The sequence below is a fragment of the Teleopsis dalmanni genome, chromosome X (assembly GCF_002237135.1).
Source record: "Teleopsis dalmanni isolate 2A chromosome X, ASM223713v2, whole genome shotgun sequence".
NCBI classification, from domain to species: Eukaryota; Metazoa; Arthropoda; class Insecta; order Diptera; family Diopsidae; genus Teleopsis; species Teleopsis dalmanni.
Genome location: NC_051848.1, coordinates 16,958,715 through 16,979,941, shown reverse-complemented (window position 1 = coordinate 16,979,941; position 21,227 = coordinate 16,958,715). Strand labels below are relative to the sequence as shown.

Sequence of the window (21,227 nt, the reverse complement as noted above, 5' to 3'; positions counted from 1 at the left end):
GTGATTTAATTTTTTTTATTTTTCAATAAGGTAATGTGTTTCCATTATTTATTTTTATTAACTGTATCCTAAGTGGCATTGAATCTACCAATTTCTTTAATAGTAGGAGGTCAATTTTGGCCCATTCGTCCAGTATGTCCTTTTTCAGCTCTTTAAGAGTGTCGTATTGCTTCGAATAAGCATAAATATTGGCACTAAGGATACACCAAAGATCCTCTATTGAATTTATGTCAGAACTCATGGCCGGCCAATCTAGCGATGGGATGCTTCTCTCTTCAAAGAATTTCTTCGTAGCACAAGAAACATGTATTGGAGCATTATCCTGTTGGAAAGTCCAATTATCTCCATGAAAATTTTCAGCGAAATTTATCAGTTCGCTATCCAACAGATTTATGTATATTTCGGAATTCATTTTTGATAGTGCGAAGCATATATTAGACTTTTCCTTCGAGCTAAAGGCAGCCCACACCATTAGTGAACCACCACCATGGTTGCGTTTGTTGCAATTCTGACGTGGATGACGAATATCTCTCCAATATTTATGTTGACCATCTGGACCATCTAGATTAAACTTTTTTTAATCACTGAAAACAACTGTTTCGAACTCCATGTCTCAAAACTTAATTTTGTCATAAAAAGCTAAATAAGCATTTTTATGTCTTTGTGTAAGGCACGGTTTGGGAACTTTCGACTCATATTTTAGCTTTAAGTCTTTTTTCATAATTTGTTGCACGCATTTCCTAGTGATAGACAATTCTAATTCATTTCTTATTTGTCTGCAACTCATCCTCTCATTGGTAGCAAGAAACTGAATATGCCGTTTTGTTCGGTCGTTAATAGTTGGTAAGCGGCCGTCTCGCTTATAACACCAAAATTTTCGAGATTTTTTAAAAAGTTTATTATAGTATTCAGGTGTCTATAACCAGCAGCAGATATTTCGCCACTTTTCATCCCAGCAAGACTCATTCCAATAATCTTTCCGCACTCTTCACTTGAAAATTCCGTCCCACGCGTCATATTTTATCTAAATTAATTAAAATAATAAATATTTATTAATAAATAATAAGTATTTTACTTACCAATTCTTCTTTACTCTTCAATACTTTAAAAAAAAAACTTTATGATACACTTCACAACTTTATTTCCATTTACTGTTGAAACTTCGAGAAGCAAAACAATTTTGCACATATAATTAATTTCTATTAAATTTGCTACCTATTGTTATTAATTATGATAACGGTACCACAAATAGTATACAAAAAAAACTCTATATATGTTTAGAGAAGTTAAACTCAACTACAGAATCAACTGTATATAAAAAAAATTAGTACCATTATTCTAAGAAGAGAATAACGAAAAACAAATTTTGCACATATAATTATTTTACAGGGGTAAGTATGTATATTAACATTTTTACCGCTATATACAAAGAATTATAAATTTTTACAAAGTTTATTTTTTATAACTCACAAAATCACTGATTTGCAAAATGCTTACAAAAGTATTAAACTTCGTCAAGTTGCTTATTTTAAGAAAATAATTTGATTTTTTTGAATAATGTATATAACTACATAAATTTATTATCTATTTCTCAAAAGAAAGTCAGCAGCATTTTTAGTCAATGCATATTCGAAAACTAATGTTTGATATTTAGTAATAGCACTTCATCTTCTATCCTGGAATAAGCAATAACATCTTTGATTTGTTGAGGAAATCATTATCAAAAAATGTATTTTGATCCAAACTTATAATAGCTCTACTTTTTCTTTTCTTTTTTGAATGTTATTTTTTCGAATTAAAAAAAAAGAGTACCCTTAAATGTTTTTATACAAAAATTTGACGGTGTCTCGCTTATGGCATTAAGTGCATTCGCATTAATTAAACACATTATATGCAATTAATTTTATCATGAGTAGATAATATCAAAAGCTTAAAAGTTCTCCAAAACAATCTTTTGCAAAAAAAAAAAAATAATCATAAAAACTTAATAAATTTAACATGTAGTTCTCTTTCAGTGCCTTTTAAGACTAATATCAATAATATCTATTACTAGTCAATACACCTAAATACCAAGTTATTTTTTAAGTTATGTTTTAAGGCCGTTAGGTCTGGAATAATTTAGACCTAGATAGATGTCTTTAAACTTGAATATCTTGGCAGTACAAGACCAAAACACCTTTTACATACATATGGGCATATATCCAACTAGATTTCGAGTAGATTTATTTGTTTGTGTTTTCGAGTTTCGCGGAAGAAAAAGACAAATTAAGCGACAACCCACATAATGTCTAATAGTCTAGCAACCTTACTGGCCTTTAACACTGTTAACACTGTAAACATTAAAGGGCTTTTAGTTTGATGTGAAGCTGATCTTACATGTACGGTGAATTTATGTAAGCACATTACGGGTTATTTACAAAAGGACTATCGACTATCGAAACTATCGAAAAAAAATGAATTATAATTCTTGTGTTTCATTAAGTTAACCAACAAGCCCATTTAAAAATGAAACATGAATAATTTTTGATCACAATATTCGTAGGTTACACCACAAACTGCCTTAGAGAGGAAGGGTACTTTGATAGACTTGTCAGAAACATGCGAAAAAAAAACAAATTGCACAAATAAATTTCGCAAAATAATTTTAATTACATATATAAAGTATGATATAAATATTCGTACAACGTCTCGAAATTATAAAAAAACTCAATGTAATATTTCAAACACAGATTGATTAGTGAGCGATCCTTTTGTGGGAAAATTCAACTGAACAACTAATTAGTAATTATGTGTGTGTGTGTGTAATAACAAAATATATAAATTTATTACTTAACATTTGCAATAAATTGATATATAATCGTATCCGTTAATAGGTGTATCTGTTACGTGTCGTATAAATTTATTAGGAAAGCGATAGAAAAATGTAACTGAAAGCACACACACGTTTAATATATGAAGCGGTGAAGACAACTTACTCAATTGTATGTATCCGTTTATTGTATCTGAAACTTTTAATCGTCATACGGTTATAATGAAGCATTAAAACAATTAAAAATTAAAGTGAAAATGTTAACTAACTAACTCATGTGTATCAAAAACAATAAAAGCTGGCAAGCAGAATAAATTCATTGGAAATAATGTGCATTTAAAGCAAATGTTTAGAATGCAATTTGCAATTCATTTGGAGCTTAAATTTTATGCATATTTCAGATTTTTTTAAATTATCTATATACACTGTAAAAAAGTACTGTGTTTAATGCTTTCGAAAGTGTAATAAATTCATATCTGGTAAATTAAAAGTAAATTTTTTTTTATCAGTTTAAAGATATATTGCTTTATAAAATATTTGTGGAGGAATTTCTAACTGGGACAAACAAATGGATCATTTGATTTGCACATTGCATAACTCTCTTGTACGTACTTGTAGTGAAATTTAAGTAAACAAAAAATTGAAACTAGTACTGCACATTGTTCAGGGTTAGTTAAAATTCAAGTAAGATAATATTGAAAAACAGCTGATCAGTTTTAATCCTTTACATAGATTAGGTTAGGTTATACCAGCGATCCCAGGGAATTCACATACGCCCATAGTGCAATTGTGCTACCATATTATTAAAAACTCAAGGGCCAAAACCATTTACAACCTTTGGCAAAGCTTATGATGCTATTTAAAAGGAGGTCTCGAAGTTCGCCAAGATCCTCAAAAAAGAAAGCTTATTCTTATGATAAACAAATAGTAATTAAGTTATATATTGAAAACATCGCACTGCTTTTAAATTCGCCAACTAAATTTAATTCATATTAATTGTGAATTAATGGTCTTGACTTTATGTCAAAAATATTTTATGTTCGAATTAGCTCTCATATATATGAGTTACTAAAAGAAATAAAAAAGTTTAGTACAAGAACTTTTTCAAAGAAAAGACAAATTGATAAAACCAATAAAATTAAGCAATAATTCTCTCTATCTAAAAATACCGAAACAAATAATAGGTGTAAAAGTAACGACATCACTAAATCAGCTAAATTATCTATGTTCAAACAGCCAAATTTCTTTAATTTCGTAAAAATGAAATTAAGTTAATTTCGAAAGTGTTCTTACTGCCCCAAATTATGGAAATCATATGTTTTTTGTTTACATATCGAATATTAAACATTTCTTGCTCCAAACACCAGTTGTATCTGAGAAATTTTAAAAGTTAATTATTATAACTATAAACGAAAGCATTCAGAAGTTTTATTAGCTTTAGTGGATTTCAGATATATGAATTATTATTTTTCGTTTCAACGAAATTAAGGCCATCTTCCTTAATTTCATTCTAACCTTAAAACTGAATTCTATATGGAAAAAAACAACTTAATTTTGCTGAAATGCAGATGAAATTAAGATTTTTGTGAAAATAGGTGTGTCTGACGATAGTAAAAACGACAGATAAACAATTTTACAAAAACACTTGCTTAAAAGGAGCAAAAGTGCTTGCTAACAGCACAAAAATTTACCAGAAAAGTAAAAAATTTTCCGAAAAACAAATATTCATTAATTCTTCATTTAAACAAAACGGTCAGTAGAAATAAAAAAATTTGACTTGATAAATTTGTATTTGAAAATGTTTCTATAATTTTTGCAAAAGCAAAAAGAAAGCAGTTTATGTTTTCTCAGAGAGTGAAAATGTAATTTTATTCTCGTTTTTGGCTTAACTGATTGTACTCTAAAATTAAAGATTTTTTGAACTGACTATATTATTAAATGGACGTAAATTCTTAATTGGAGGCAAAAAATTCTTTTAGTGCTCTGTGTGTTATTTATCGTATAGAAAGAAGTTAATATAAGAAATGTTGAACACGAACGAACAAACTATCGAAAATAAAAATTTTTTTAGTACCACTAAAAGAAAAACTGCGAAAGCTAGAGGTAAAAATTTATTGTCATTGCCAGCAATGACGCATACATCCTACAATTTTAAAAGTGAATCCTTATAATGCTTCAAAGTTGAAATATTCCATTGACATAATAAACAAGTAAAACAAACACAAAATAGATTACTGGACGAAGAAAAAAAGAATCAATAGTGAAAAATTTCCATAAAAAAAAAATAACAATCAATTGTAAAAAAGATTTCCAATTACTGATAACGCATGAAAGGCGCTAATGTCCTTTCTAAACGCTTCACTAATAATGACAAGAAAACAGAATTGTTCAAATAAAATGGCGTCATTTCCTGTGCCAACGCATCAATATTTATGCTAAATTTTCGTCATTTTTAAAGCACACAGCACTTCAGCACTTGTAAATTTTCTTTGTCAAGCATAGAAATTTCGCAAAATTTTTCCTCGCCTTTCACATCTATAACTTTATAACTAACTGAAATGTCAATAGAGCAACAGAGCATAGAGCAACAGTAGCCCCGTTCGGGGCGTGCGTGCATAGCGTACAGGGCCAGGGCCAGAGCCAGAGCATAAAAACCAATGGAGTTTAAAGTGAACGGAAATATCCGTAGAATTCATATTTCGATGAAAATGAATGAATGAAAATTGTTTCGCTTCGATTAGAATAAACTCGCTATTCGCTACTCGCTACTTGTTTGTCAACAAATCAATTGCAAATAATAACGAAAACAGCAGCAAATATTAAAAAATTTTATTCTATGACAATAACAACAAATAAATAGTGAAGCCAACGATGTGAGTAATTATCGTAATTAGTCGCAACTAAACCGAAAAACAGTGAATTCCATTATTCTAGACCGCATAAAGATTTCTAAACGCTAAAAATTTCAAATTCGAGTGATTATTTTTTTCTTTTGAAATTTATTTCAACCTCTATTTGTTACGCATACTTCCGAAATTCCGCAACTGAGAGTTTATTGTGTTATGAAGGTTAGGAAAGGTTGTCGGGTTGTCGAGTGAGTGACTGATTCATACATCATAAGTTGACGTTTAACTTTGAAAAAAATTTTTTTTTTTAAATTACTTAATTAGATTTCAAATTGCCAATTGATTATGTATGATACAGAAACAAAATTACAATATCAATTGTGTACAAAATTACCAATTAAAAAATAAAAAAAATTACCTTTTTATTCTTTACTCTTTCTGGATGGTCTAATCGAGCTATTGTGCACCCTAATATGTTTGTAATAATCGGTTTTTCTCTAATAATATTTGGAATGGTTACAAATAAAAATACACTTTTTTTAAGTAAAAAGCAATAAGAAAGTAAGTGTACTTACATAAGTAAATGTAGAAAAAAAAATTATTTGAAGTAAAATTTATTCAATTCTCAGAAGAATTGAATAAATCTTCCTACTTCAGGCTTCCAGATCATTGTAGTGTCTTTCAGGCGGAAGTGATCGCCATTAGGGAAGCTATAGCTTGTTTGAATGATTGAATGTTTGTATGATATATTTGACAGGAATATATACATACTATCAGACAGACAAGCAGCTTTAAAGTCCTAGAGTTTAGTCCAATTTACATCTAGGACGATTTTTGACTGCTACACATCTTTAATGTCGATGCAGCACAATATTTCTGTAATCTGGTTTCCCGGTCAGTGGGATATTTTCGGAAACTGCAGAGCAGACGAGCCAGCCACAAAGGGTGCTTCAGGACCGCATTCGGAACACCTAAATAATCTGGGAATATTGTTAACATCATGCAAATTATTTCTGAGTTCTTTCTGTACTGAAATTGATGATAAAAGATGGGAAGACTCAACAATATGCAGTCATCTGTATGCAATCTGGCCACGTTCCGATAAAAGGAAGTTCTAAATTCTCATTGATATCTCATTCCCTGTAGAGATATCAGTCTTTTGGTAGGTCTAGTAACAGGTTACTGTGAATTAAGAAATCATGCTAGAAAATGAGGTCTCTCTTTCAATCAAATTTGTCGTAGCTGCAAGGAAGACGATGAGAGTACCTCTTATCTACTATGTTTTTGCCCAGCTCATGCACGCCGGCTACTTAATACTATAGGAGCCTCCTTTCTTGTGGAGCTTGATCAATTACAAGACCTGACACAAAATAGCATTTTAGGCTTCATCAAAGGTTTTATGTTATTTTAAAACCATGAGCTTTTCCTATATATACGGTAACACAATGGGACAATAGGCCTAAGTGGATCCACTACTGATCGCCAGTATAACCGAACCCAACCTAAATTAAACAAAAATATACTACAGAAATATAATATACGACGCCACTATATTGTCAAAATATCATGTTTTCAACATTATTTAGAACTTTCCATGTAACATACCATAAATTGCTAAAAATAGATATAAAGTAGATAATGTAAAAGCCAACAAATATTTTACTAGTATATATACATGTCTTGACTTTTATTTGGAATAAAAAAATCGAGATTGAAGGAGATTCCAAAATCACGGGTTCCTCGAATCATTTGCAAAAGCTTTTCATATTACCATAAATGCCGATATAACTTGATTCTTATTACATCGGACATATTTGCCATATGATGTTACAGCTCATATAACAGTGTTGCTATGCATCATTTTTTTACACGAGGCTTGCATAAATTTATGTGAAACATGTTTAGATATCAACAAATCCAAATCTAACTATTTTTGTAGATTTTATCTTAAATTGCGCACAAAATAAAAAAAAAGTGATTTGTCATTTAAAAAATAATAAAAATTTAATTGTAGATTCATTACTGCAGCATTTTTGTAATTATTCAAAACAAACATTTTAAATAATTTTTACAAAACTAAATTTTTTCATAGATAAATCTTTTGTAATTAGTAATATGAAACTGATCTTTGTAAATTAATTTTTGCACAAAAACAAACAACTTTATATGTACTTAAAGAGAGTAAAAAATATTATTAAATAAATATAAAAACAGTTCCAATGATATGGATTGATGCAGCAATCAAATGAATCAATTAATCAGATTACTCCAATTTAATTATTTTCAATGATGTTAATAATTAAAAGTTGTTTATAACTACAACAACAAAAATTCATTTTATATTATTTTAATTAATTGAATTTTTGGCTAACCATATAGCTGTTTCGAGTATTGCGGTATTAGTCTTCTTATATGTTTCTGATTTACGTGTTACTTAAAGTAAAACCATGCATTGGATAATGTGTGAAAATATGATTCATGGTCAAAATTAAGACACAGAAAAATTTTATTGGTCTTGAGATCTTAAATTCACATAATATTCCTTTGTTAAACTTGAGAGACGCAGACGATACAGACATATATAGTAACTCATACCATAATTGTTATTTCGATTAAAAAAAATTTAGAGCAATATATAAAGTTATTTAGAAATATTTTACTTAAGATTTTTAATTTAGAAGTAAATCTGTAACTCAGGACCCCTCTCATTTTGTCTAATCTATTAATGTTTATCTAAATATTATATAGTAACCACATTGTCAACTATTATTACAGGGATATTCTTCCTGCCGTAAGCCATGGATAAATGCTTCGCTTTATATGTTTATATGATAATTGCACCATTTGATTTTTTCACAACAAAAACAATTCTGAATTAAATTAATTTACAGCTTCATTCTAACATAGTGGCATAGTGTACTTTTCGTCTGTTAGATAATCTTAAGTCGAGCGAGATTCCTTAGAAGAGTAACAACAACTTTATAAAACCTAAAAAGTGTTTTATAAAGACGATAGCTTTTAATATATTTAAGATATATAAAACTTGTGTTCCAATAATAGATATCAAACTAGATATTGTAAAAAATTTGTGTTGGATGAAATTGCTTTATATGATCGAACATAATATTTATTTACTTATTTTTGTTATTTTAATTTTCTTTATATATTAATTAATTATCGGTCATATTCAATAATATGATTACTAGATTGTTACTCGTTACCAACTGAGTGATGAGGATATGTGTTTATATTGTATTAGTTATTTTGAGACTGTGTTGCAGCGCCACCTCTGCAGATCGAAAAGGTTAACCTAAAATAGCTTCCAAATACTGGGCATCCACATCAAAACTGAAAATTAGTTACATTTTTTTTCTAGATTATCGAAGCTGTAATAGTGAAAATTATGACTGCAAGTTCTTCAAAGGCCCAGAAACCAGTAATGACTACTGTCAGACTCTTTTTTGTCGTGAGAATATATCCACGCCGTAATATATCCACGTGGAAGACTTTTCCATTTACGACCTGCTGTTTGAAGGTATTTTATTTTATCTCTTTTAATTACATGAAGGGAGTAGAAACCGATGCTACAAGTTTTAAAATTCACGTTAAGAGGTTTTGGCTGAAATAAGACAATATTTGCGTCAGCCATATCACCCTATAAATTATAGATATTGTGTTTGTATGTGTAGTCGCGATTGGTTACTTTTGCAAGTACGTCCGTCTGGAAAACACTACACTTGAGTTGAGATGACATACAGATTTTCTGATGTTTAATTTATATACCACCAGCACTGACTTTGAAAACCACATTGGAATCTGTTTTTTATTCTTTCTACGTTTTCGTATAATATACATATACAATGTGTTATAATGATACACAATTAAAGTATTCTAAGTTAAATGCATCGACTAAACAGCAATTTTAGAAAGCTATTTTTACTTATTTGCGATAAGACAATAGTTTTACAGCTTTTGTAAAACAAAAAAAATATAATAATAATGTTGATGAAACTCCTGTTAAAGATACTTTTAATTGTTTTCAGCAGATAATGGATAATGGAGCAATTTTATTATTTTAAAAGTTATACCTTCAAGTCAAAATTAAAAAAAAATTTAAAGATATACTTATAAATAAAAATTTATAATTAAATAACACTTGATTTTACACACATACCAAGACTAATAGTGTTTCTCTTGTTTAAATATTTAATATAACTAAAAATAATTAAAAAAATAAAATAAATGAATTACCTTGACACACAATTCTACAGCAAAAAATTATTATATATTTATTTTAAGCAGTTTTACTTATAACTTCAATACAGAATATCAGGCGCATCTGTTAGTGTTAGTGGAAGTGTTGCCATTTAATTGACAGTTTATTTTTATTACTTTTATATTTTATTTTTTTAATTATTTTTTACTACTTTTATTTTTTATATATAATAGCTGGACGTAATGTATTTGCTTTTCTATTTGTAGTTTGTGTAGCATTTTTTGTCAAGTTCAAGTGAAAGAAGTGTTTCAATACAACAATTTAGTACGTTCAGTTTGCGTCGATGCGATTCAATTTAATTCAATTTAATTGAGTTTGTGTTTGCTCATTTAATAATAATTATTTACAATCAATTACGGAAGAGTAAATTGTTTTTAAATACTATGTATGAAAAATAAAAGAATTTTTATGCAATGGTAGGCAATGGTAGGGGAGTGATAGATAGTTTGACAGCATCAATTCAATATTTAAATGATTTAAAAACAATAAAAACAATCAAATGTGTTAGGAAAGTCAAAGAAATTTTTATTGATGGGTGTCATGAGTTCATTTTTCTATTGTAAAGAAATTTGCCTTTTTGGCCATTTAAGATTCAAAGGCATTTATATCGCTATTTAATTGCAATTGAGTATGCATAAGATTTATGCAAGTGAACTAGTGTGAAAATATATAGTAAAAATATAAGGAAATTTTTAGAACAATAGTGACCTATAACAACAAAAATTCATTTTATATTATTTTAATTGATTAAATTTTTGGCTAACCATACAGCTGTTTCGAGTATTGTCAAATACCCATCATGGGAGTGGTCTTGGAAATAATTCTTGTATTTAATTATTCGTAAATAATTTTTTGAGATTGCACCTACCAGGAATCGAACATGTGCCCTGCCAAATTTCAAGCTCAGAGTCAGCACACCTGAACCAACTGACCAAAAGCTGTACTTAACTTTTATGTTCGCATATTTTTCTGAAGTTTTGTTAATTCTCTGCAAAACTTTTATTAACAAATTCACGTGCTGTGTTTATATTAAAACGAAACATAAGTTAAAATCATTAAAACTTTTGTTAGTAATCATACCAATATGTTTTATAAAGTAACAGTACTGCTTACCGCATAAAAGGATTAAACAAACGTAAAGTACTACTCATACTTAAACTATAATTTCATTTACTACAATTTTTTGAAGACTATTAAAAAACTTTTCAATATAGAATCTAATCACGAAAAATTTGTTGAATCGAAATATATTAAACAAAGAAATATAGATCTGACAAGTTTAGTTAGTATTATGTAATAATGATTATTTTTAAAACTGAAATTTATTTTCTTTTTTATACTCTTCATTGAGCATGGCAGGAAGCAGGAAGCATGTAGATACAGGAAATCATGATTTTGGGGTAATGTAGTTTCCGTAATCGTTTTTTTTCTTTCTGCAAAATAAGTAGTCATTGAAACGGATCCCTTGCAATCACTACGTATACAGAAATTGCAATTCACTGACACCTGCATCGCTGACAATACAACCCCATACAAAAGCCCCATGTTTCACAGACATTGTAGGTTTTTTCTTGCAGTTCCGTGTTTAGTTTTCTGAAAACCGTTTGGCGGCCATTAGAACAAAAGATATTATATTGTTTCAAAAATTGACCGCCTTGCTTAAATACCTAGATATTTGCATAGGCTAAACATTAAATGCGGTTCTCTTGGTTCTTGGTTCCCTTTAAAATAAACGGTTCTCTTCTAGCAACACGACAACTCTTGTTGTTCGTACCGTAATGGAATGAATATCCTTACCAAACTCTCACTTAATCCCAACTGCGATCTGCGTTAAGGATTTTTTTGGGTTTCATATTTCTTATTATTCTGTTGCGTACATGGTGGCGCAAAGATGGTATTGTGGTTTCCATCTATTATTTCTACAATTTCAATATAAGATTTACCTTGACTGCGCAAATATGGAATTATTTTCACTTAGATTCGGTGATTTGTTTTTGTTTTTGTTTACTGTTTATTTTGTTTAAAATGGATTAATTTTATAAAGATACAAGGCACTATAACGTTTTTAGCTAGAAACGGGACCAACACGCTAATTATAATGTAATGCCAGATCGAGGAAATTATGTTAGAATAGTTCATTAGAATCTATGTTTGCCAATAATTTTTGTTCAGTTTAATTTAGTTCTTTTTGCGTTTATTTAAATTTTAAGAAATTGAATATAAGAGATCATTTAAAGAGTTAGAATGAATTTAGTTGCAAATTAAGCATTTAATCTATAAAAATTGCTGTATTAACATGTCAATAATTATGTTCTTCACAAATACATATATACTATTAAATAATGTATACTTGATAAAAATATATGTATGTTTTAACTTACCGGTAAATTTGATCCAATATTATTTCCAGCATTGGGACTGCCGCCATCACCGACTACACCAGTTGCAACAGCTTCATTACCTGGTATTGCATTACTAGATGTACCTATCGCATTTGGACGGGCATCGATACGATTAATACAGGAAAAGAAAGCACAAACCATAAATAAAAATATAAATTTTTTATTTGTCAACAATCTAAATTTTTTTGGACGTTGTTGTTGTTCTTGTTGTTGTTGTTGCTGACGATTATCTTGCTGCTGCCCTTGCTGTTGGTGTTCACGATTTTTTTGTTGCTGCTGCTGCTGTTGCTGCCGCTGTTGGTCTTGACGACGTGCTTCAACGAATCGTGGATCATCACGCTTAATAGTATTTTTATCACAAAATGCAACAAATGCCAACCAGAAATGTAGAAGTAGCGCTCGCGCAAACTTCACAAAATCGGTGGAAAACGATTTTAGCTTCGTTTCCGTTGTAGTTGCCATTTTATTTATATTATCATTAACTTTACAATTACCATTATTATTATTATTATTTTTAATATTTACATAATTGTTAGCCACAATATTAGTGGCATTCAATTCAGTTGACTCAGTTGCTCCAGTTGCCATTTTTTTATCAGTTGCATCAATTGTCCGACGATTTGATTTTAATTTATTTACACTACGATTTTTAAGTTTATTTTCATTTATTATATTATTTAAATTATCACTTAAGTTGGTAGTTGCAATTGATGTTGTTGTTGTTGTTTTTGTTGTTGCTTCAATGTTAAAATTGTCGAGATTAGCATTGGTAGCAATTTCAATTTTAGTTGTAGTAGTAATAATTGCACTGGGCACAGTATCTTCTGTACTATTTTTACAACTATAATTATTTATTGATTTAGAACTAGAGTAAGCGTTATTATCATTATCATTATCATTATTATTAATAAAATTATTTGTAATATTTTTACTAGAAGTAGCACCATACAAAACCGTTGTCACTTCGTTATCAACATTGACATCGACATCGCTATTGTTTTTGTTTTTGTTTTTCTTGTAAATATTATTTATGTCGTTTTTATTTTTATACCTATTATTATCAACATCAACATCAACATCAATATCAATATCAACATTATCATTATCATTATCAATTTCAGTGTAGTAGTCATCATTATGATGGCCATTATCATTATCACGATCATACACTATTAATGTTTTGCGGTTGTTCTCGTTAGCAATGTTGACAATACGAGTATGAATTTTATTTTTATTATTTTTATTATTTTTATTATTATTATTATAATTAGTTGCACGTTCAACAACAGCAGCTTTTGTAATTTCTGCAGCTGCAGCTGGAAACGCATTTAAATCTGCTGCAGTAGCGTCGTCATTAGTGTCGAAGATAACGTCATTATTGGTTAAATGATTAAAACAATTTTCACATATTTCACAGCTTTTTTTCGTTTGTGCATTTTTGTCCGTAATTAAAGTTGCAGTTGCAGTTGCAGTTGCAGTCGTAGTTAAAGGAGAATTCGGGGACGATTTTGACTCGTCTCGTATATTGCACCAACACGCACGGCGTGCCAAGTTCATCTCTTGCTGCAGCGAATGCGTCGCACTCGCCGGAGTCTCCAACTTATTAGTTATTTTCGCCATATTTCCCAATGTGTAATTTTCGCTTGATCTGTACAAATATTTAAGATTTAAATATGTTTTAAAGCTGTTGAGTTTTCGTGTTGATGCTGGGCTTTCCCGTGCTCCTCGATCAAACTTCAGAGACACATTTTGAGTATTGGAGCATTTATTGATTGCATTTAATAACATAATAGCCGATCATTTGTTTGGGTTTAACAGCGAAAAATGGATGGGTTGGCGATTTATTTTAGTATCACTATAGTTTACTCATTGGTTGAAAATATTTTAGTTGACATACATAGGTGTTCTCAACGCCTATGGTAATTTACTTTTTCATTGAATTTAGTTTATTTTTTTTTTCTAACTTTCAATTTTTAGTTCAGTTTGGTATTCGCAAACAAACTTTTTTGGAAACTAAGTACGTAAAAATTTCTGCAAAGATAGAAAGTAATATTTTAATTAATAAGTGCAATATATTAATATTATTTTTATTTTAATTTAATATTCATAATATTCATCTCAATATTTGCAATTTACTATTTTCCACGTATCCCAAAAAAATGCGAGCCTTATGCTCCACTAGGAGAGAAGGACAACAAATTTTATCAAAGCGATAAATATACTAAAGTATGTAAATAAGTTCATTAATAAAAAAATATTTTTAAATATATTGGAGTACATCTAGACTACAGAATAATTAGTCACAGAAAAAATAGACTACAGAATTACTTAGTCATATGTGTATTTTTCTTATAAGGAGCATAACACCATACCAAATAAATTCTATTGAAGATAATATTTTATCTTCTATTATATATCACTGCATCTCTGCTTTTACTTATCTCTATTACTTGTTGCGTAAAAGCTGACATCTTCTGGATTCATGTAAAATTTTCTGACCATATTTTCAGTAGACCTGGTTACAGTGTGATTAAACTTCTTATATTTCTGGATTAATATTTAAACACTTTTTTGTTATTTACAACATATGTTCAGAATATTCTGTATGCGGTTAACAAAACCTTGCAAGTGTTGATCGTTGTGAACGATCACAATTTCTTCTTCTTAATTCCGAATAAAAGTGGGACTTTAATATTGGTGTTAAATATTTTATTTTCGTTCAGAGAGAAAGAGAGAGAGAGAGAGAGAGAGAGAGAGAGAGAGAGAGAGAGAGAGAGAGAGAGAGAGAGAGAGAGAGAGAGAGAGAGATGTTTAAATATTTTCAAATTTTGTTAGGAGAACCAAAAGCTTAGTTATCTTACCTATATAAATCTTTTTTGAATGTCCAATTGATTGCTGCTGACATTTTAGATGTAGTTACATAATTAGCAGAAGTTTAGGACATTCATAAAGATTGAACTTACTAGGTTGAGCCACATATTTCCATTGGCTTTGTGTTGTCAGTTCAGTACCCTTTTGCTTGTGTTTTAATTTCGTTTAAATATTTCTGAACGCGAGTAATACTGTAGGATATCAGACAGATTTTACTTTTTCAATTCACATAAAGCAGAAACAACCAAAAATGGTTAAATAAATAATATATATTTTAAAAATGTAAACATTTTCAGATATATAGTATATATATATGTTTTTTAATTTTCGCAAACACTGTTATTTAAATCAGAGCTAGCATATCAATTCAACTTTTATTATGCTTTCATATAAAAAATTGCTCAAGAGAGATATTTACGACCTTATTTAGCTAGAGCATCTTTTAATGACTGTACAAATTCTTCTTTTCTTATTGTACATAAAGTAATTTCAGCAAAATTGCCAAACTACGTTGTTTTATCTGTCGACAATTATAAAAATTTATCTGCACAATCAACAAAAAAGTGTCATAGATAAAAATTTAGAAATTTTTTCAAGAAAGCATTATGGAGAATAATGGATAATTGAAAACGTTTTCTTTTATTCTGGTATGAGGTTTAAATAGTACTAAAAACATCTTTGAATTTTTTAAGTTTCATTAATAAATTTTAAGATTTATTATATTAAAATATATTAATTGTAACACTAAATGTAACTCGTAACTTATTTTCTATTGAAGAAGTTTAGGCACAGCTAAGCTCTCCTCATAATTATATTAAATCAGAATGCATTGGGTATAATTACAAAACATTTCTAATTACATACAATAAATCAACACATTAGTTATTTGTATTGATATTCGTCAAATCGAATAAATAAATAATCGTACTTTTTATTATTTTAAAAATGATTTTTTAAAAAAATTAAATTCTTTTATTTTCTGATGCTTTTTATTAAGTTTATTAATTTAAGTATATCTTGAAAATAATTTTTTTTGTACAATGTTATAATTTTATTTATCTCATTGTACAGTAGATGCAATCTATAAATTTCATTATTAAAATTTTTTTCGAAAGCATTTATTTTATTATATCAATTTTCACATATCAAACTTTAAATTTAATTTAAAAAACACTTCGGTTTTTTGTGATCATTCCAAACGGACTATTTAGAATAAATGGCATATAAAATTCTTTTTTTTTATGTATTTTGCTTAATAGCTTAAAATTTAAAATAATTAAATATAAATATAAACTCTAAGTTGACGTTAAAAATATATATATACATATGTACATATATACATTTCTTTATATTTCATTGTGAATCAATGACTTGTATATACAAGTAATTTCAGTTACTAGTTCCAAGAAAAAAAATGCAGTTATATATCTAATGATAACATGGTCATTAGTCAACAGTAACATCATAGCATATACATATATATGAATATATATATAGCAAATTTGTTACACTATATCATCATCTACATGGAGAGAAAGCTAAATTCTTTCTTTTCAGTGTGTGTAGTTTGGTCATTTAAAATACTTTTATAGCCAATTTTTAATACGGGTATCGAAAATTCAGTGTTTTTGCACAGAATTGGCGATGCTAAAACGGAACAAATGTGTTCTTAAAATATTTGCACCGAAGTTCTTCCTATCAATTCATGAACAAATGTGTTCTTAAAGTATTTGCACCGAAGTTCTTCCTATCAATTCATGAAGATGACAAGCGAGTAAAATATTATTATGAATTATGCTAACTAAATGACAGATATTAAATAAAAATATATCTTTTCCTTATAGGATACGTGTAGATTGCGCAATTGAAAGATATGATAATAACATTCTAAAGAATATAAAGAATTGGTTCAGATGAAGAAATATTTTAAATATTAAACATTCTCATCAAAAAACTTTTATATTATATATAGAAATTCAATTTAAGAGCAATTAAGTTATCAATTAAATTTTAAATACATTTAAAAGCTTAAGGATCTTTTAAGGTGTCACAAACTTAATTATTTTAAATACTTTTCCATTTGAGTGGAATTTTAAAAACTTCACTAATAACAAACAAAGCAATTTTTACTTAGGAAAAACGAAACATTAAAGTATGGAGAATATGGGTATATTTTCTATTTCAATTACATTAATTATATATAATTATATAATTAGTCCTTATTTAATGTTGTCACATTTTAAAAATTTTACTAAATATTTATGAAAAAAGTCATCAGAGGATCTTTGTGATTTGAAATTTGATACTATTATCTTTTTGGTAATATTCCAGTTTCCCTGAAGATGACTATCGAAGATAGTTGAAATATTGGAAAAATATTTCAATAAAATATTAATTGATTTTAATTTGGAATGTATATTCCAAATTAATTGATTTTTCAATAAATATAATATTCCGTTCTTAACACCGATTGCAAAATATTTATAATGTATTTTAAACTATTTTGTTTAACAAAGAGGTTTTTCGAAGTTTTGTAGCGAACTACAACAACAAAAATTCTTTTTCATATTATTTTAATTAATTGAATTTTTGGCTGACCATACAGCTGGATGTGTATTGCCAAAAACCCATCATCAGTGATCTTGAAAATAATTCTTGTATTTAATTATTCGTAAATAAGGAATCGAACTCGTACCCTGCCAAATTTGAAGTTCTGGGTCAGCGCTCATTAGTCAACTGACACAAAGCCGTACTTCACTTTTATGTTCGCACATTTTTCTGGAGTTTTGTTAATTTGCTATGAAAGTTTTATTAACAAATTCACTTGCTGTGTTTATATTAGTACGAAATCATATACCAGCGGTAGAATAATTGAATTAATTAATTAGATTCTTATTTTTAATTGTTAAATTTCAATACTATTCTTTCTGTTTAACGTAATTTTCAGTAATATTTAACAAAAATATTAGTGATCAAACTCTTTCTAGCGAGAAGTATATGTACATCTGAGATTTAATATTTGATCATGATCTAATATTAAATGCAATATGAAATTCGTTTAATTTTTCATAATTTATGTATTATTATTAATTTTTATGAACTTAATTAAACACTAAATTAAATTAAATTTAATTATGTGTTAACATAAACAATTTTTATGAACTGAATTAAACACTTAATTAAATTTAATTTAAAATATATATCGATTGACTGATTTTATTCTTAAAATTATAAAAATTCTTGTTAAAAATTAGTTTTAAAATAATTCACAAAAACAGGATTAAAAGGCTTATAAATATCAGAAAAAGGACACCTTTTTCTAGAAAAACTTTATCTAAAACACTGTATTCAAAAGTAGGCCAAACAAACATATAATTTTCCAGCACAAATACAAAAAACAATTAATTTTTTTTTAAATTTAGTTGATATAAAACAAATTCTATTAAAAGAAAAGAACAAAAACGGTCTACCGCTTTGTCGAAACCGATGCAAACTAGTTACAGAACTGAATACTACCCCAACATTTTGGCTCTTACTGAATGAGAGTTTATCAATGAGATACCATAATTAAGTGATACCGAAAAAAGTACATTAGTATATATTTTTAATAATAAAAGCAAAAAGCAAAAAGCAGAAAGCAAAAAGCAAATACAATAAAAATATATGTGAATTGAGAAAAAAAATATACTTCATAATCATATTGAATAAATAAAGGCTAATAAAGGCTAATAATACTAAATTAACTGCTTTGATTTGATATCAAAAGGGAGCTGGAGCTGAATGAATGTTTTTATATTCATTTTTTACATATTTTAATTTAATTAACAAGAAATATTGTAATTGTTGTTGTTGTTCGAGTTAGTGTACTACTTAACGAACACAGATATCGATACTGATACCGATACCGATACCGACACAGATACTGGCACAGATACCGATACCGACTGATAAAATATCAATTATCAATGTCGGTGTTAAAATTGATATTGATTTGTAAAATATTTAATCATTGCTTATTTTATTAAAAAATGTGTCGATGATGATGTGATCGCAGATCATAAATAAAAGCACGTGAATTAATAAATTGTGTACGAAATAACAACTTAAGAATTCTTGTATTAAAATTCTTGTATGTTATTGCTGAAACAGATACTGAAACAGATACTATATGGAAAAGCCTTACACTGTGTGAACAAAATAAAAAATTATTATTAATTTTTTGACTTGCGATAATTGAGTTTTTGACACATTTCAAATAAGATTTAATTATATATAAACTACCAAAATAGTTTGCTTTGTCATTAACGAGTAACGAGAATTTATCTAGTCAAAACTGGATGTAGTAGCGCAATATCAACCATCAGGCAACAAGTTAAATTCTAGCGAAACATTCAATATGTTAAAAAAGGCTTATTTATGGCACTTCTTAGAAAAGTTAGAGTAACAAAAAAAAAGTGAAATCCGACAGATAGACAATCCAGCCCAATATAGACATCTTATTCTAAAGTAACAAAAGAAAAAAAATGAATTACAACAAACAATCCAATCTAATATGGATGCCTTATTCTGAAAGGCGTGCTGAAATAATACTCACACATTTATTTCAAAACACTATACTAAACACTTAAAAGTGGCGGTTGTCATATGTCCCATATAGACTATATGCTTGCAGAGAGAAACATATTTCGAATAACAGAATACAATCATTTATTATCTAAATAATTCGTTTCTTCGTAGAACCCTTCTCACTGATTGCTTATGTCGTCATCTATTGTCAAAGATTTTTAGACTTTTATACTGAAACAATACAAGCTGCCAGACCACAATAGCAACTAAAAAGGGTTCTCCCACATGCAGCAAGCACTCTCCTACCCCAAATGAGATACTAATATGGCCACATTTTAAATAGTTACTTGTCACCGACAAAAATTGAAAATCATCAAACTGCAGTTACATCTATCATAACATCGTTTATATGTTCGTATACTTCTGCTCTTACACTCATTCTTACAACAGGTCTTACTGTTGATTTATGGCTCCGACATATTGAGGTGGCAAACTTTCTTCACTGAGATCCAACTTTTCTTGTTATTTTTTCGTTCGAGTAATGTTATTCTAAATTTATTGTTTTGAGTGCTCAAAAAGTGACTTGTTTATGCTGATGTGTGAGTGCTCAGTTTGCTGTAATGGAAAATTGTTCATCTTATCCGATTTAGTTTGCCTAATTTCTACATATCTGGTAAACAAATGGTTACTAGTTTTTCAAAATAAAAAAATAAAAAAACGAGTGCCGTTTGTTTGTAAAGGCAATGTGTGATATTTCTCGTTCCGTCGTCAGGATATAAGTCCAATTACTCATTGGACCAAATAAGGTTTCGGATCTTGAACCATAAGATTTTATTAGGTTTATCAAAAGTCTTTATTAATTCGGTTTAGCTGAGAAGTTTTTCTTCAGGGATAGCACAATATATGTTATATGCTACGGTGTACAATTAATTTAAGAAAAGTTCCTAAAACGGATTATTTAAATACCGGTACCGAAGTGATCAAGTACTCATTTTCTAATATCAAAGAACCGTAATAAATTAGTATTGGATCAATATCCAATCCAATATTCAACGGAAATGAACTTTCTTAATTAATAATTATGTTTTTCTATTTTAAGTACAGTTCGAATGGAATGAATGACTAATGACAAAATTGAATGGAAGTGAGTACATTGTAGAGTTTTTATGTAGCTGACTCATTAAATATTTTTAAAATTTAGATTTATCTTTGCAATTTATTTAATTTAGTCACTGATTTCTTGTTTTCATATTGTTAGTAAAATAACAAATGTTATCAATATTAATATTTTTGTTTGAATATATTCTTAACTACTCTTTCTATGAATTGATTCAAGTATATTAAATCAGAGATACACTTTACTTATAAACAAAAATTAACGTTCAGAATTATCTTAACAAAAGTTGACGCCTTTAAAAAATAATTAAAAGTAATAATAAAAAAAAACTAAAAAGAAA

At 28.3% G+C, this 21,227-nt stretch overlaps 2 protein-coding genes across 9 annotated transcripts in view; both read right to left on the bottom strand.

Moving 5' to 3' along the window:
- LOC119689960 overlaps window positions 1-14,246 on the bottom strand; it is a 72,683-nt gene extending 58,437 nt beyond the window's left edge. For all 8 annotated transcript variants that reach the window (XM_038104913.1, XM_038104916.1, XM_038104912.1 and 5 more), the window contains exon 1: window positions 12,313-14,246. In XM_038104913.1, coding sequence (XP_037960841.1) covers window positions 12,313-14,121 — 1,809 coding nt within the window. In that variant the 5' untranslated portion in view covers window positions 14,122-14,246. The remainder of the gene's footprint in view (window positions 1-12,312) is intronic.
- Window positions 14,247-14,342: 96 nt separating this feature from the next.
- LOC119689961 overlaps window positions 14,343-21,227 on the bottom strand; it is a 57,003-nt gene continuing 50,118 nt past the window's right edge. The window contains exon 3 of the mRNA XM_038104920.1: window positions 14,343-14,364. The gene's annotated coding sequence lies outside the window, so the exon portion shown is untranslated. The remainder of the gene's footprint in view (window positions 14,365-21,227) is intronic.